Raw genomic sequence first — 18,063 nt, 5'->3', positions numbered from 1 at the left:
AATAGAAGGGTGTGTGTGTGTGTGTGTTTCAAATAGGGCTAAACGCTAATAGTAATGCACCCATTTTCTGTGGCAAATGTTCTTTTAAAAATGTTTTCAATAGTATTGTGTACTTAAACAGTTTTGTGGGTTCCTAGCAGTTGATTTAATTGCTCTTCCAGCACCTTTGTTTATCCAGCAGAGGTCCAGACTCATTAATAAACCATAACTGCAGTTTGCATAGAGCAGAATTTGCATAATGTGTTGTTGACATTCATTTTGCTTGGGGCTTTCCTTGTACTTGTAGGTTTCTCAAGTTGTAGAGGCTACTTATTTGTAACTCCATGCTTTCTTAAAAACAACCCTAGCACTTTCTCATGAGAAGTTAAAGTTTTTACAACCTGGTTTCTCTTTCCTGTTACGTAGAATCAAACCTTTAAACTCTGCTGTGCCATGTGTGAGTTAACAGTGCAGTTGGGAAAGTGTGTCACCATGTATGGTACCCATATGTAGCAAGATGTTTCCGTCTCTGGGGTTCTATATCCACTGCTGTCTTCTTTGCTACTGTCACCTGTCTGGTGTCTGTAGGGAAAGCGTGTCAATACATATATATGTACCCATGCCCATGAGAGCATACACACCTGCACACAGCTGCATCCGTGGCTGCTGAACACACAGTGCTGTGTGATAGAGTAGACAGACGCTGACATCACTGGATTATGTTCTGGATTATGTGGTATCTTTACTATCACACGTGTTTGTCTGTGTGGGCATAACCTGCAACCTGTTGTGTGACTTAACACTGCATCCCAGTCGAGAGCTTAGAGGCTAACTAATTTACTAGTGTTAAAACAATGATCACACCCCCTAATTAATTTTTTAATTGAACCCACAAGTGCCTAAATTGTCATTGTCTAAATGAATGAAAAATATAAAAATATAAAAATTTGCCTTAAAAAAAAATCCAAAAAGATTAAAAGAACCAAGCTAGGAAATGAAGCGATATTTTGTCCAGAGCTAAATGGTACTGAATTAGCCCCATAAAATATCTTGTGTTTTTTCACTGTTGATGTTCTAAATGTTTCTTAACTTGATAAACCCAAAATGTTACATGTCAAAAATAATTGCAGAATCTTGTTGTTTTCATAAGCAAATGTAAGATTTATTGACATTTTTAAGGCACTATTAGGAGTTGCTGTATAACGAAATTGAAACGAGTGTCAAAGATACAGAAAGATATAACTCATGTTCTCAACTCAATTTTATACATTAATTGTGGTTGGCTCCCATTGTCCAGGAAAAACTCGCTGTTTGCTTCATTACAGCAAGGTTACAGACCGGGTAAACAATGTGGAGTGATAAGGGACAAGGGCACATATTAAAGTTATCAGCACTCGTCAAACACCTATTTTCCGATCATATGACATAGATGAAAACAAATGTTATTTAAGTAATCAAATTATGTAATCAAACAGAAGAAGGCTGCACCTAAAGTGGGCTGTCTGTACCCTAATCAGAAATAAGTTGGCAACATGTCTCTCATGTCCTTTTTCATCTCTCCTCCCCCCGGCTACCTCCCTCTCTCTGTCTATCTGTAGCTGTCGTAGTGTGCGGTGATGACACCGTCCTTCTGACCCCAGGCAGGATGAGCCAGCGCCAGGTGAAGGAACGGGACAAGGAGAGGGAGAAGGAGGCAGGCCTCCAAACGCCCAGCAGGGAGCACGTGGCCAGCCCCTCCACCCTCAGCCCGGGGGTCAGCTACAGCCACGGTAAGATTCTGACTTCTTTTGCACAGACTTCAGTGCAGTCTACTTTCTTACGGTTGACTGCACTGGTTCCCGACTCGGTGATCCTGACCACGGCTAATGGTCATTCAAGCTTCATGGGGGTCATGAGACCTTTTTTATTTCAGAGGTTAATGAACATTTTTTTGAACATATACAGAACAGTAGGCTTGTAATTCAGCATTCCATTCATTTCTGTGAAGAGAACTAAATGAAATGGTTATTGTCAAATTTCAATTTATTATGTGAGATATAGAATTAATAGAAATCTCACAGGATAAGAGCACGTTGAATACCTGAAGACAAGCTATATTCACAGAGCCTTCACTCTCTGTCCTTGTTAAACAAGAAAAGAGCTCAAAGAACCATAGCTGGGTGGCAGGGAGAAGAAAACACTTCAAAAATAACGAAGTCAAGTAAAAAAATCCTAAAAATCTAAGGAAAGCTAATCTCTGATTCAATATCCAATGGAAAAGTTCATCCATTTGATTATTTTACACAAAACCTCCTGCAGTTATTGCATTCAATATAAGCTAAGCCTAAACTTTATTACTCAGTCAGTGAGTCTCACTTACTCAATAATGGAAAAGTGGTCCCTTAAGAAAAAAACAAAGTTAGGAACCCTGGTTTACCATGAACAGACAAGGTTGAGTTAAGATTTCTGACTTGAACTTGTAACACGTTATGACTTGGTTTGTACAGTAGTACATTGAGCTCCGTGATTTATTTGCAGATGAAAACATACGCACAGCTCATACCTTTTTTGCTTGTATCATATAGCTGCTATATCGTATATAAAATGTGCTTTTTATGACTTGCACTTGGACCACATCCTGTTTTGTAGGTAAGCGTTACTGTAACATATTTTTAGGATTTACTCTATTACATTTCTGGTCACTGTTTCTGCAAACTCGGTGTGTTTTCCATGTTCACCTGCAGCCATAGTAAATTGAGCTTAATGTATTTTTTTTACATACATACAATAACATACGATACCCAGCATCTCTAAGTTTGGCTTTGTAACACAACTACTTTTCTAACTCGCAAATATCATTAGTAGGTTCTACTTTGCCCTCCTTTCTGTGTTAAGCCGGTGATAATTAAATTCAACACTTGCTGTCGACATTTATCTTTAAAGTGAAACAATCTTTTAAATGAAACAAAATTATTTTAAAGAAATTAATTCTGTTATAAATCAAACGTAAATAATAAAACACACTTTTGCTCAGTTCAATACAGTCGGTGGTTTTGTTGTTACAGTACTTGGTTTGGTATGACCAGCAGCTTATGGAGGCTAATATTTGCTATTGTTAGCAAGCTTGCTACTGACATTGCAGAGTCAGTTAGTTGACTCCCTGACTCTTCTCTTCTTGTGCTACTTTTGCGACTTCATTTTAACATTTACTGTTATGTAATTATTGCCAATAGCTGCCAAAATCGCCATTGATCTCTTTTATGAATCCCGTTACATTTTCTGGTAATACGAGTTCTATGCGATGAAGCAGGAATCGTCCTGATCCACACATGAATGTTAATTGGTTTCTGAATGGTCAGGGCAGCTGTCTCGTAACAGAAAGGTCACAGACCAGCAGTCAACAGCCAAGCATCACACTGAGTAAATGTATGGTAAGAACAACACACGCCTACAATTTAAAGAGAATATAACAAATACCCCAAAACATACTTAGTGACAGCATGCACCACTGAACTGAACAAGGACCTACCTACATCCTGAGCCGCTTACCTCTTATAATCCTGCTTTCTTTGTCTTTCAGTATTTCTTGATTCAAGATAACGCTTTAAGACAATTAAAAGGTGACTGGTGACTGGACATTTCTAGCCCCAGGACAGCTGTCGCTGTTACGTTGAGCCTTTACTTTTATGACTCATATGACTCATATTTACTCGACAAGTAGTTCTCAACCTGCCTGTGTGCTGGTGCCCCGTCATAAACTATTAGGTTTATATCTTCTCTTTTCGTGCTGCTGTTGTCATACTCTGATATTGAGGTCATACACAACAGCTACAATAGGTTCATTGTAGCTGCGGTGTATGACCTTCAAAGCCAAAATAAATAGGCCTAGATGTAAATCAAGAGGCGGAGGTGTACTTTGTGGTACATCATAAATACCAGACCAGGTTAGCGGCCTGGTTCTCAGTCTCTTTATGTTGCTCAGCAAAAGCCTTTTACCCTCAACCTTTTAGCTCTCTCATTTCAAGCAGTCATCTCGCTGGCTGTGTGGTTGGAAAGCAACTCATTTGGATTTACTGACTCTCATTTTGGTCATACTACGGTTAATCCCCAGACACAGATTAGGAACAGATCAAATAGAGGATGTATAACAGTCCAGAAAGAAGCTCAAGGTTAGATTTGGCTGGGGTCTTACATCACCCCTCAGACTGCCTGTGTCTTGTTCTTGTGTTACAGCGCCCTCCTGTGGACTCTCTGCTGTGGTTAATGAAGTGCAAGTATCGGATGTATTTTTTAATTCCGAGATGTATTGAGTAAGGTTTTGTAACATGACAGCATGGTGAGAATGGGGATTTACCTTTCACAAGAGAACATTTTAATTCCTGTGATGGGCAGGACAATAGACTTATTTAGCACTTGCTGGAACCAAGTGGATTAAGTTACAATTTTGCTGCTGTTGGGCTGGTAGCAGTTTCCAGTTTAATAGTCACAGATCACACATGAAAGAGGGATTTGAAACTCTGACTGCATGTCTTTGCTGCTGGATTTGATGAACCACAGGTATGCTGAAGGTTTGCATTTTCACTACTTCAAATCTAAAACTGCAAACACATGGCCTAACAACAACGTGTGACATTTCAAACATGTGACTCGTCAGTGCTCAGATGTTGCTATTAGCTTTGGTTTTGAAACTTGTGGTACACATTTCAGCCACTCTAGTATTCTATTATGTATTATCACGACAAGAGGGCTGCACAGTTACTCCATCTCCTACCACAAGATGGAGTAAGCATAACAAAGGAATGAATGCAATAAATACACACAATAAATAAATCCATTAGTTAATGTACAGCATACATAAATCCATTTACATTTACTCCTTATCACTGATTTTACACTCTTAGAATTGTAATATGTGTGCCTACAACAACATCAGCGTAATTGTGATACCTTCTATAAAAGCTTTTTCTGCTGAGCTGCTTTCCAGCTTCTGGGCATATCTTGCACCAGACTTATGCCTGTGTGTGTTAGTTATTTATCATGAATAAGAATTGTCCTAATGCGTTGTATGCAGACATAGTAGTTGAAGACCATCAGTGTAATGATGCAAAAAAAAAAAAACAGTCTTTATTCCAGGGCAAATAGTTTCCTGATAGTGTGTTCTGTAAGCCAGATACAGCAGCAGAAAACCTAGAAGCACAAGTGCCTATCGTCTACTCAGTAAGACAGCATGAAAGCTTTTATTTTTTCTGACCCGCAACTCCTGCAGCCCAAAATGGGTATCCATGGCAACTGAATTTGCTTCAGCTAGCCCTTGGTCTTGCGTCAGACTGATGACGGTGTATGCCTTCATTTGTTTTCTTGACCAGAATTTTAAAATCCAGTCATGTTTCAGGCTGAATCAGCCGGACGGAGATCTTTACTGTTCAGTAAGTCGTAGGTGATGGTGATGACTGTTGCATTGACTTTATTATTTCTTAACTTAGAAGGAAATTGTAGGAGTTAGCTGTGAAAATTCACAGCTAAGGTGTGAGGGTTGCTCGTGACGATTTCCTTTTTATGTTTCGTTTTAGTGTCTCGATGCTGCTCAGTAAACAACAAGCATCGTTTCATGAGGATAATTCTCGTCAGTTCTGTTGGAAGATAATTACATTTGATTGTACCCCAGGAGTGAAGTGCCTCACCTCTGACAAACCAATTTGTTATATTTATGTAGTCCTAAGTACGCTCTCAAACCCTTGTTTACGCTACTACCCTTTCCAAATGAGGACCTGACATAATTATTATTGGATTTTTGCATGTAAAGACACACGGGGTGCTAAGAACACAATCCCACGTATCCTAGATTCTCTACAGTGTTGTTATACTTGTGAATCACAATGCTAAGATTCAAATCTTACCTCAGAAACATAGTATATTAATGCACTTATTGGGGGTAAACCTGAATAACATGGGAATACATAATTTTGTGTCTCAGTGTATGTAATATACAAAAAAACAATATCCTTTCCTGACCTATAATTACTGTTGATTTGTTCTTAATTTTTCGCAAGAAGTGATATCTTTTTTCCTCCCGTTTTGCGTTGCTCAATTTTGAGTTTCAATATATCCTTATTAGATTTTTTTGGGACTCTCAGATATCAATCAGATGTAATTGGGCTCAAAAATATAGTATCCGTCTGACTGTAACGGAAAAGAATCAAAACTTGCTATTTATAGCCCAGAGTTGTGTAATGTTAGTTTAGACTGCTTTCATAATGCATATAGAGTGTTGTTTGGATTATTTAGTTTAATCTGAGTTTTGTTGCGTCATCACATTTGCGTAGACAAACTCTCTGTGGTCTGGCTGCCAAGTGAGCCTGCGTTTCTTTATGACTCACTGAGAACAAAAATAAACCTAGGAGGTTTTTTTGACGAGGCTTCTGCAATCAGCTTTGAATCCGCTCTCGCTTTAACCGCCTTTCGCCGACTTGCCATCCTCTTTCCAGGTAAACAGAAAAGTCTGCCTGTAGTGGAGAGTGACAGAGAGAGGCGGAGAATGAGAATGGTGCAGGGGAAAAGAGTTTTGAGATAAGGAACAAAATAAGAGGAGAACTGAGAAAGAGTTCAAAACAAAGAAATGAGGAGGAGATGAAGACTATATGAATTGATGGGAAGTGAGTTGAGATGGAAAGCAAGGGAGTGCGAGAGTGAGAGAGCAGGTGGGGTCAGCATGGATTTAAGCTCAGCCTCGGGGATTATGCTCCGTCTGACGGGGTTAACAACATGGAGGGGGCTGGACTTATCTGCATCCTCAGCCACTGCCAATCCACTGTTCCTCCTTCCACCCACACTCTCATTCAGGGATTGGCTGAGCCCCGGGAGGCCTCAGCACTAAGAGGGACAAGGCTTGACAGCAGAGATATGTACTGTAGATAACGTAGAGTGTGTAGAAGTAAAGGAGGACAGGGCGTAGATGATGGAGAATATATCTGCCTTGGGGCCTGAGCTCTGCTCAGATGGCCAAAGGCTTGCATGGACTAACACAACGTGGATCTAAAGCAGGAGAGATTTTGGCATGATTTTGGTGATTAGAGTCCTGGTAACACTTGACCTTGGGGCACAGTTGTTTTAACCTAAAGGAAAGCCAGGTACAGTATGAAGTAGTAGCAGCTGACAAAAGGGTAGTGCTTGTTCAGCTTGACAATGAACCCCTGCAACCCTCCCTTGGCGATTTCTGATCTGTGCTGTCTTGTGACTTTCTGTGTTGTGCTTTCGTATGTGTGCATTGTTTATGTGAGTTGACTCTTGTGAGGACAGAACGAAGATCACACCAACATAAAGTTGCTCACCAAAGTTGTCATGTGGACAGAAACACAATTATTAACTCTTCTTCGAAGTGTCTGACAGTTCCTATGTAAGAAGAGAGGAGTATAGCAGAAGATGCCTAAAGGCCAGTGTTGAAAAAGCCTCTTTGTTGCAGAGCTAATCCCAAGCTTACAGGGTCTCCTTGTAGCCTATATCTAAGACTTGATATGTCTGTCTGCATGTGACAGTCTACAGTGTATTTATCAGTGTATTTATTTAGATATTCTCAATGCCTGTCATCGGGTTGATATTCCAACTTATTTGGGTTGGATAAGTCTTTTAAACCATTTTTTAGTTTACTTTGTCTCACCATTGTAAACTTTATTGAAAGGGGCTGCCAGAGCCAACACAAATTGAAAGTCTCCTGGAATAGCTTTAAGAGAATTCCCTGTTGGCTGTGGAAACTTGTTGTTTATTGAGATAATAGCAAGTCCAATGGATAGATAAGACATAAGATCTACAGGCATGTTAGCAGGAGCAACGATGCCTTTAGCTAAATGCTAACATCAACATGACCATATGCGCACAGTGACGATGCTAAGATGCAGATGTTTATCAGGTATGATATTTGCCATTTTCACCATCTTTATTTTTGCTCAGTAGCATGCTTACATTAGTTAGCTAGCACATAACATAAAGTACAGCTGAGGCTGATGGGAATGTCATTTATTTGACAGGAATTTGGTCATAAACCAAAGTACTGGATACATTGAAATTTTGACCTGTTGATGACGCTAGAGATAAAGTCAGAAATATTAATCAGGGAAGTTGTTAGAATTCATCCTGAAGGGAAAAATGAATGTCTGAACCAAATTTTGCGCCAGTCAGTATTTGTGGAGGCATTATACTCAAATCACCAATGTCAAACTTGAGGTGGCTTCAATGAGGAAAAGTAAGGAAGTCAGAGGATGCAAATCTAGCAATAACTTCAACATTTAATGCCTGTGTTGCAGTAATGCTCCACAGTACAGCTAAAGATCCTTATTCACCCCTGTGCTGGCCTGTTTGGCATGGCAGTACTACCTACACCTGACACCAGCGCATCTGATACACACGAGTACTGTAGCAGGTAGATGTGGTGGAGTAATTCCATCTGGCCAAGAAAGCCAAGGATCTGACATTCAAACAATGGTCACATTTGTACGCTTAATGGTTCTGAACTTCACTGTGACAGGAATGCGTTCTAGAGAAGGGTGGATATGGCACGACAATTTGTTAGAAACAAAATGTCAAACAATTATTTGCCAGGAATGCAGAAGGGAAAGCTGTATGGAAGGCAAAAGACAAGAATGAATAACAGTTTGAAAGCGGACACAATGTTTACTGCAGGTGAAAGCTATGCTCGACTATGGATTAGCTCCATTTGTTCAGTCAGTGAAGTTGGTGAGGTTAGGATTTGCCAGAATTACTACTCATTAACAAAAAGCAGTCTTAACTTCCCTGAAAATAACTTGAAAAATGACCCAGATGATGACTATACTTAGAAAATGTTTCCCAAGTGGCTCTCAAACGCCATTGGACCAGCAGAAATTAAATTTTCCCCTGAAAGCAGGTTAATTAGGCCTGGGATCTGAACCTCCTCATTACCTGTGTTAATTAAAGCACATTTGACTTGGAGGCAAAGCTGCAGATTTATCAGTACTTTTCAGATTCATCAGGTTGCTCAGGGACAGTTGTTATGGAGGGGATTATACTGTTTACCTCTCCAAGCTCTTTGGATGAAATGTCTCAAGGGGCGTTTGGTAACACAGTTTGCTGGGATGCCAGTAGAATGCTTTAAGTTCTTTGACGGGCTAAAATAAAAGAGTACATTTGACAGGCCAGCTGAAGGAAGATGCCAATGGACTGTGGAAGGATCAACAGCAGGCACTTTTTTTAACCACATAGCATAGGGACTTGCTGCATGCGAAATAACTACATTTTTAAGGGGATTCTGACTGTATCAATATATATCAGCTCTTCATTCAGACTTAGCCATGTTTATTCCTGAAAGTACAACAGTGATTGCATGATTTGGGAAAGCATTTCTAGAAAACTGTGCCCTAAGCACGTCACGGATGCCTGTGAACAAAGCAATTTATAATCAGAATCACCTGCTCGGCCACAGACAAAATTTGTTTTCAGCATGATTTAACTGTAGCGCACGTTTCAATGCAGCTCTTAGTGACCGCCATGCTGGAGCCTTTTCCATATGATACTCTATGTGAATGTAGACTCTGATTCTGTGAATTTGTAATATTACAAATGATGGTAAATATGGTGTATGACAATACGAAGATTTATCCATTTTGTGTAACTGGTTATTTTGGTTTACATCTGGGGAATATGGTAGGGTCAACTGAGCACTGGTGTGATTTAGTACTTCCTTCTGTCCTCAGTAGAGTTTGTGTTTTATGGTTGTGTGTACTTGTGTGTGTAGTCTAATGCATAGCTGGTTACAAGTGTATTACCTGAGTAATGACGACAAGAGAAGAGTGTGATTAGAAAGATGGGAGCATGTTTATACAGTGTCTTAAAGGGACATTTCATGGCTATTAAAGTGTATATCCACTAACAACTTGGTGTCCATGTAGGCTATTTACACAACAATAGCTTGAGAGCCTTTCATATTGATGGAGGAAATCAGTACTGAGCTTAAACCAGAGTGCAGACATGAACCAGTGTGTATTGCGTGAGATGTCACAGTGGTAAGCCCACACCACCCCAGCATGGGAAATGATTGTGTCTGCCACACTGTAAGCTTAACGTCCTACAGAAATCAAGTTGCGCTGCAGTGTTACACAGGGCTGGGTTCTGATGGAGTTCCATTTTGGATCCCTTACACATTGCTAACAACTCGTTAATATCAGTGTCCAACAGATTCCTGCTGCAGTCTTATATCTTTTCTTCTTGGAAGTAGTAATGTAAAACCCTGATTCCAAAAGTGTGTGTGTGATATGTAAATAGAGACAGTACACAATCATTCACAAACAGCTTGACATAGGGTTCCTGAGCCCTTGTAATAAAATCCTTCGTACAGTCGTGTTATTCATGTGGTGAACCTCAGCCAATCCGTGTTTGCGATTGACTGAGCCTTTTGAGGATCACCTGTTACCAATGTTACATGTTTGCCTGGGGATTCTTCCAAACAGGTGTTTTTGGTGCTTTCCACAACTTCCCCAGTCTTTTGATGTCCCTGTCCCAACTTGTTTGGAACCAGCTGCTGCCATCAAAATCGGCTAAGCATATATTTACAAAAATCTATGAGGTTGATGACTTAACATTAAATTAAACAGTTTTTCTACTGCTTTCAATTGAGAATATATCAAAACACTATAGCAAAATGATCACATTCATCACAACCTCTTTGGAATCGGGGTCGTATAAAACACTCTTAGACCTTGTTATGAGATTGTTTTCTCAATGCCGCTTAGACAGTCATCAAATACTCAGGAAGCCATTAAGCTGAAATGAAAATATTCAATAAAATGGGTTAAAAGAACTGCAGTAGTCACTAGTCAGTGGCTTCCTCAGAACGGGCAACATTAGGCTGACAGAAGTTTCCCCATTCCCTCACTTTCCCGGTTAGCGACTGGATTGAGTGAGCACCTGGATCAAAATATTATCTGGCAGCTCTGCTTTTTTTTTTTTTTTACTCCCAGTGGCTCTATCGTTGCTACCCTGGCAGCACTGATGCTGGCAGTTGGGCAGCCACACCAGCTACTATCTGGCTGTGATGGACACTAGCTGGAAAGCAGGAATATTAGTAGTAGCTCTGTTGTCTGTGGCTCATTAAAATCTATCTAGTCTCCAATATATATGCTATAGTGAAGTGGACATTTTAATGTTTTAAAATGTTGAATTTGTTTTCGTCCAAAATATGTTTTTTTTTTGCTGTTCTCAGTGAAAAAGACACTGATGTCATTAAAGTGACTGGTGAAACAAAATTTGCTCGGAGCAATATTTCGAAAATATGAACAAATATTGCGGATGTCTTGCACATGCCACTTCAATGACTAATCCATTGAAACATTGCTGAAAAGCAGTGAAGTGTCCCTTTGCATCTTAAATCATGAACTGAAAATGAAGCAAGAGATAGCGCAGAATAGAAAGATGAGATGTGAAAAATAAGGGCTATTTTCAAGCTAAGATGCAGCTCTCCTACCCATCCGGTGGAGCGGGAGTAGGAGGGGCTGAGCTTATTCGTTATTAAGTACTTACAGGCTGCTGCTTTCACACACACTCACAGAGCAGAGAGTGAGGTGTGTGCGAGGGAGAAAGGGAGCAGTCTGCTGAAGGAAGCCTAGAGGAGAGCAGCATACTGAACTGGTTCATGCCTGGTGTCTGAGCTTCTGTGTGTGTGTGTGTGTGTGTGTGTGTGTGTGTGCGTGTGTGATTCTGTGTGAATTGGTCGGTTTAATTGCTTGGCTCACTAGCTGCGTGAGACGGATCAGACTCTTTCCAGACCCCCCTTGCCCTTCTACCCTTGAGTTTTCTTACCACTCCCCCACCCCTGCGCCCCTACCTCTCACCCGCCGGGGGAGCTCCCACCGTCCCAATGATGAAGGAGGAGGGCCTCCTGAGTCGCCGCCGTTTCTCTACGTGCGGCGGGACATCATCACTTCGACCTCCACACCCGGACGGACGCAAACTCATCCGCAATGCCTCCTTCGGGGGCTATAACGAGCTGTCACCCATCTCGCTGCCAGGTGGGTGTGTGCGGATGTGGAGATTTTGTAGATCTCCATGCTTGGAACTGTGGCTGGTTGACCCTGTAGTTTTACCTCATGATTGACTTGTATGTCTGTAGTAGTGGATTTAAAAAGTGAGAAGTGTTTGGTCTAGTTAGGTGTGTCAGATGCACTGTTGACTGTAAGTAGAGTTTTCATGATCAGGCTGTGCTGTCAACTAGTTTGGATTCTGCTGACTTATGTCGGCTCAGTGTTGGCTTTCAGAGAAATGATTCAGACTGAGTTTGGATGAGGTTGGCTGGTATGGCTAAACTATTTCACTGCTCTAAAGTTTCTGCAACAAAAAGCACATTGTTCATGTTGCCAGAAAGAAAGGAACTGAAAAAAACTTAAGATTTGAATGCATAACTACCATGACCATAGGCAATGGGCAACTTCTTCTGACTATGTAATCAGTTCTTGCAAATGTATTTATATTTGTGGAAGCAAAGTTTTAAGCCTTTTGGGTTGGAGTTTCTCATGGCAGCAGTTGAGTGATATCTGATTGCTAGGAGATGTGCTGTCAACCTCTGGGCCAAGCTTCTGAAGGGACCGCTTCATAATCATATAGTCTGTGAATGTAAATGCAAGACACTTTCCTCCCTTTTTTTTTAACAAGCAAACATGTGGTTGACATAGACTGTGATTTAAGACATCTGCTCCATTTCAACATCCAACATTTGGGTGCTGTGAAGTTTGTTTTCCACTCAGAAAGTGTAAGTTGGCAGTCTAGGCTCACTTCCATATTGGAAGTGGAAGCTTACTATCCCAGCTTGTTAACTTCGGCATTGATTTGCTATTTTAGTTCGTGTTATTACAACACCTGCTCATCATTGGCAACCATAGTTGCCCCATCAATTAAGTAGTTCTGACCAAGCAAATTGGTCAAATAGACATTTACAGGTAGTCCTGTAACCTTAGCACTTTGCATATTACCTTGTGATTTAGATCACATGAGGGAAGAAATTGAGCACTGAACTCAATGGTGGGACAATAAGAAACAGCTAATAGCGTTTCCGTGCAGCTGATCAACTGCCTTTGTGTCAATCAATCTTAATTTCTATTGCCCACACACAATAACATGACACTAATCCCAGTCATTAAGAACAAGGCATATATTTTATGATTCATTAGCTCAACTATAAGTTAGTTACTTAGTTACAATTAGTTCTAATTTACGCAAAAGGGGAGGAAAAGTCAACATACTGTATCTGTCTCATCAAAATCTAAGTCTTTGAATAATTTTGCTTGGTCATACAGTAGCTGTGAAATGTTTGCTTGTGACTCCTTATTTCTAGGAGTCTCCGCTCACAGTTGGAGAACAAAATAGTGAACCATTTATGGGCTGGTGCAGTCTACACAGGTCGGTGCGAACTGATGAATCAAGAAGGCTCAAGCCTCAGCTCAGCCAGCTTGCTATTACTCAGCTTCCAACGATACCTCTGATGAGAGTGCAGTCATAATCCTCGTTTTCAGAAGTACACCAAATCCCAGAGAACATTTAGGATTAAATCAGTTTAGTGTTGATTTGTAAAATCCCTACCTCCGCGATCTTCCCTTTGTTTGCAGAGGGCACAAACCTGTAGGCAGGCAGCTGGCATCCCCTGGGGCTTTGAGAGGGTGGATGTTCTCTGTTCCACCTTCGCAAATGACTGTTTTTATTAATCCATGAAAGGCTGACTGTGCAGAAACACTGCCACACTTTGATGCAGTAATTCAGTGCTATGCAACCTAGTTCATCATCAGTCCTCTGCTGTTTGCCACTGGGCAGCTCAGTCAGATAAGTGCCTTGCTAGAGGGCATCTTAACAACAGTTGTCGAGGGAGGGCAGATTGTTTGTCATTGTCTTTTTTGCGCCTCAGACCTTTCCGGGGGATTCAGGCTGGTGACCTTCTTTCCCCTTTAATCTTGCAGCTCCTCCAGCAAAACAAATAAGTTTAGCCGCGGGACATTGTCTGAGTCATGTTGTTTTTCTCACAGTCACTTTTCGGCCTTGGCTCCATTCATCCTTATTTTATACGCTCCACTACCACGCACAGCTTTTACAGAGACTGCGAGAGAAAGCTGGTGCAGGAGGGTTGCACTTACTTACTTTCTGTGTCTGTGTTTCCTTTTATCATTATTATTTTCTTTACCATCTATTGCTCCTTACATCTGTCTCACTGTGGGTTTTTTTTTGTCCGTGTCGGCTCCACAGTGCAGTCTGCTGACATTATGGTGCGTTCTGTTGTGTAGCTTTAACATAACAGGATTTGTATTCTTTGAGGCTCTGTCTCATAGGAAACTGTCTCACATGGATGGCTGATGACTCAGTTTTTGTTTGTCTGCTGGCAATGTGTGTGGTGTCAAAAGCTCTACTTTGTGGTTGTGCTTGGCAGCCAATGATTTGTCTGTAGCCATTTAATTTCCTATTGTGGTTGGGGCTGGGTATCTTTTCTGTTTCTGTAACAATATGTATTTGTTTTCTGTTTCATTGCTAAAATTGAAATTCATCTTCAGCCATTCCCACCAATCAATCATTTGTTTCATTTTTAATCATTTAAAGTTTCAGTTTATCTTTTTTTCCAAGCAACAATGCAAGAATGTTCTTGTTCCTGCTTCTCCTCTGTTTAGGATTTGTAGCCTTAACCAGTGTTTTATACCAGTGCAAACAAATTATCTTTGGGTTGTTTGACTGACCAGTTCAGCACTGGAGTCTTGAGATGGATTCTGAAAGTGGATGGATAGTCAGTGAAAAAATTGGCATTCATTGAGATGTTTTTGAGGACTTGGTCAAAAGATTTGCAGTAGCATTTTGAGCCACTTGTCAGCAATCCAGGGAAATCTTGTGGTAAGGCAGTTCAAAAGGCAAGTGCGGTAGTCAGGACAAGATTAGATATGCATGCATAGTCATCACCATCTCCTGTAAAGACACAGTGGGCATGAGTTGAGCAATGTTCCTCGGCTAGTTTCAACAAGAGAGAAACCAAACAATTTCCATGCTAGTCAAGACTCATAGACATAGGGAATAGAAATATAGAAAGACCCAGATAATGGAAGGCAGGTTTAAGAGATGAGGAAAAAGAACCTTTTTCCACCTTGGAGTCAACGCCAAATAAATAAAAACTTCTGTTTCCACTGTATTTAGCTGTAGAAAATCTGTTATCTAAATTTTGTTTACACAGCAGCAACTACTTTGGCTGTTCTAGTACCTGCATTGTTTTCAGGTAACTCACACAAAACTTCATCTTGTCGCAACTAATCAACATTCAGCATTAAGCAATTGTGTTTCACCACCAGAAACACACAGGCTTTTTGTCTTGTGGGTTGTTTACATGGTGAGCAGGCAACATTTATATGTATATATAAGTCGATTGATGAAATATGTCAGAATATATTGTCTCTATCATAGAAGCTGTTTGGAAATGTTTGGGTATAGTAAAGTGTATTTGTTGAGGTCCCTGAAATATCAAAAGATGGGACACAGGGTTGGTACCTGCAGTCTTTATAAAAGACCAGCATCCGACAGTCCACATGAACATGGCCCCAGTGGATTATAAATAGAGCACCACAACACAACACAGCAGCCATGGTAATGCAACCTGTCTGATGCTCCCACTCTCTTCCAGGCACATCCTGTTTGAAATATCATCCCTTCCAAGAGATAATGTGCTTTTGTCTCGTCAAGCTGCCAGTGTGTTGACAGAATAAAAAAATTACAACCCTTTTAATGTGGATTGGATCACTTCGGCTCAGTCGTTATGTCACGTATATGCGATATCCTGACAGGCTGCATAAGAAAAAGGTTGGAAGGCCAGGAACAAGGCCTGGAGATTAAAATGATCAAGGGCAAGGGCATGCTGGGACTGGGACTCAGCTGTGCTGCTTGAAACTCAATTTTTGATACCTCTTTGAACTTCTGCGATAAACTACAGTACAAATACACTTAACCCAAAAGTAATATCAGATTTTGTTATTGTTAAATGTCTGCCTAATCTTTATTGGATACACCCTTTCATGTTGGCCAGGCTCTTTCTGCTGTGTTGTGTACTGTTGCTTCCTCTGTAGCTAGGGACTCACTGTGAGGGAAATTGATTTTGAAGTTTAAATGGGGCCTTCATAACGCTATTAAGAGAGAGGAAAAAGCTCTACCCTTACAAGTTAAGGTCAGCATGACTTGGCATACTGCATGTTGGAACATTCATTGGAGTCACTGGCCATGAAGAATTAAGTAGGTTTTTGATTATCAAGAAGAATTGGTGCACTACAGTAGCAACGTTAAGCTTAGGTGTGATGATAAGGACCTAAAGGGATATTAAGTGTTGAAAATTATGTTTAACATTTTAAAGGGCAGTAACGCCAACTTTACACACGATGAGTTGACCTAGGAGCTTTCTCAAGTCTCAGACAATAACCGACAACATCTTTAAAAGCAGCGACCAGTTTTCTGATGCGATTTTACTTTGTTAACGTCAACCAATACTCTGTTTACATGAACCTATACAGTGTGCCTCTACATTACCTGCTATATGTAGAGTCTCAGAGACACCTTGACGCAGTGCAGACCTGCATCCCAACTATCCCAGCTGCTCTGCAGAGGTTACACTTGAATATTTGACGTTTGAAACAGACTGTTGTCCTTCATTCTGGATCTATTCACAGTTGAGGGAAAGCATATCTCTTTTACCTGCTGTTATGGTATAGTGTTCTCTCATCCTGCATTCAATCCAAGCAGCAAAACAAGACAGACCATCTTTCAGTTTTCATGTTTTTTGAGCCAAAATGGTAGGCAGAGTCCACAGACGCAAACACTCTCACAATTTGCTCCTCAAAATCGATGTATTCTGAAGGGTAACTGGGTTTTCAGTTTTTCCCTCAATTTGTTGTTCACTTCCCGTTTCCATGGTAGCCGTCACAGATCCTAAAAAAAATACAGCAGCATCATGAAGACTTGCATTGCTTCTGCATTATGGTTCAAAGTAAAATGTCAGTGTAGTGCTCTTTATAGCTGCATTATTTTATGTCTTTTAATCACTCATGTTTTCCACTAATATGAGCCTAAGTAAATGATAATCAGCTTGAAAGAAGAAGGGTTAATCCATGGTGAGATAAGAATTTGAGGCACCAGCAACCGCTCCAGAAGGACTGCCCTCCCAAAAAGAGATGTGAAGTGGTTTTGAAGTTTTAGTGGCTTGAAAAGAAGCTCCTTTTAATGGGAGAAGCAGCATCAGTGTTGAATTAATCATGACTGGGTTGAGATGAGATGATTTCAGGGGTGGAGGTGTCGAATGTCTAAAATACCACAAAAACTATGTTTTCAGATGACATAAAATGAATATTGACAGTGAGTCATAATTTTGTGTTTCTTCATTTTATGTTGCTGTGTTTTCCCCAGCAGAGGTGCTGGCTCAACCACACCCATGCCTCCATCGGGATAAACGGACAACAGTCATTCTCATTTACTATTTACAGTCGGAATCATATCAATGCATTTACTCTTAATACATTTAGGCATCACATAGTTATCGTAATTGTTGAGACTTGATAGCAGAGACAATCAGTGAAAGGAAAGCTCATATCCTGAAAGCTCATATCCTGAAAGCTCATATCCTGTACTGTGAAAATACCAAATATACATTTAGAGAGGGTTTAAGTACATTATTGAAATATGTGATCTGTAGTGGAGTTGAGGGTTAGGGTTAGGTTTATGTACATTATTAAGATATGCAAATGGTGTGTTTTCGTGATCGTTTTCCCCTTCACTTTCACCTCTGTTATTGTGTGTCCGAGGCATAATATTGGTGCACTGCTTCGGCTGATCCAGACTGTATTCATTTTGTGAGGCAGAGCATTAATGTGGAAAGACACTCATTGTAGCAGCTCTTCCTCTCTCAGTCTCTTTGCTCTCTCTCCCCCTATCTATGATGTCTGATGCAGTGAGATCACTGCGGCTGTAGTCTTTAAAAGCAAATGCCTGAGTCAGGCTGCAGTGGGGCGTGTGTCCTCTACAACTCCAACTACACACTCACACACAAACTCAATCCCTGTAATTCGTTCACATACAACAAGGGTT

The 18,063-nt window shown here is 40.6% G+C and overlaps 1 protein-coding gene across 11 annotated transcripts in view; it reads left to right on the top strand.

The window, feature by feature from the left end:
• Positions 1 to 18,063, top strand: part of osbpl8 (oxysterol binding protein-like 8) — a 97,462-nt gene that overhangs the window by 49,220 nt on the left and 30,179 nt on the right. For 9 of the 11 annotated variants that reach the window (XM_030439798.1, XM_030439796.1, XM_030439792.1 and 6 more), the window contains one exon: positions 1,578 to 1,748. In XM_030439798.1, coding sequence (XP_030295658.1) covers positions 1,625 to 1,748 — 124 coding nt within the window. In that variant the 5' untranslated portion in view covers positions 1,578 to 1,624. Of the gene's footprint in view, positions 1 to 1,577; positions 1,749 to 11,507; positions 11,991 to 18,063 lie in introns of those variants that run through there. The other 2 variants (XM_030439803.1, XM_030439797.1) reach the window with 1 other exon arrangement.

The sequence above is a fragment of the Sparus aurata genome, chromosome 14 (genome assembly GCF_900880675.1).
Source record: "Sparus aurata chromosome 14, fSpaAur1.1, whole genome shotgun sequence".
Taxonomy (NCBI): Eukaryota; Metazoa; Chordata; class Actinopteri; order Spariformes; family Sparidae; genus Sparus; species Sparus aurata.
This window is presented reverse-complemented; position numbering and strand designations above follow the sequence as displayed.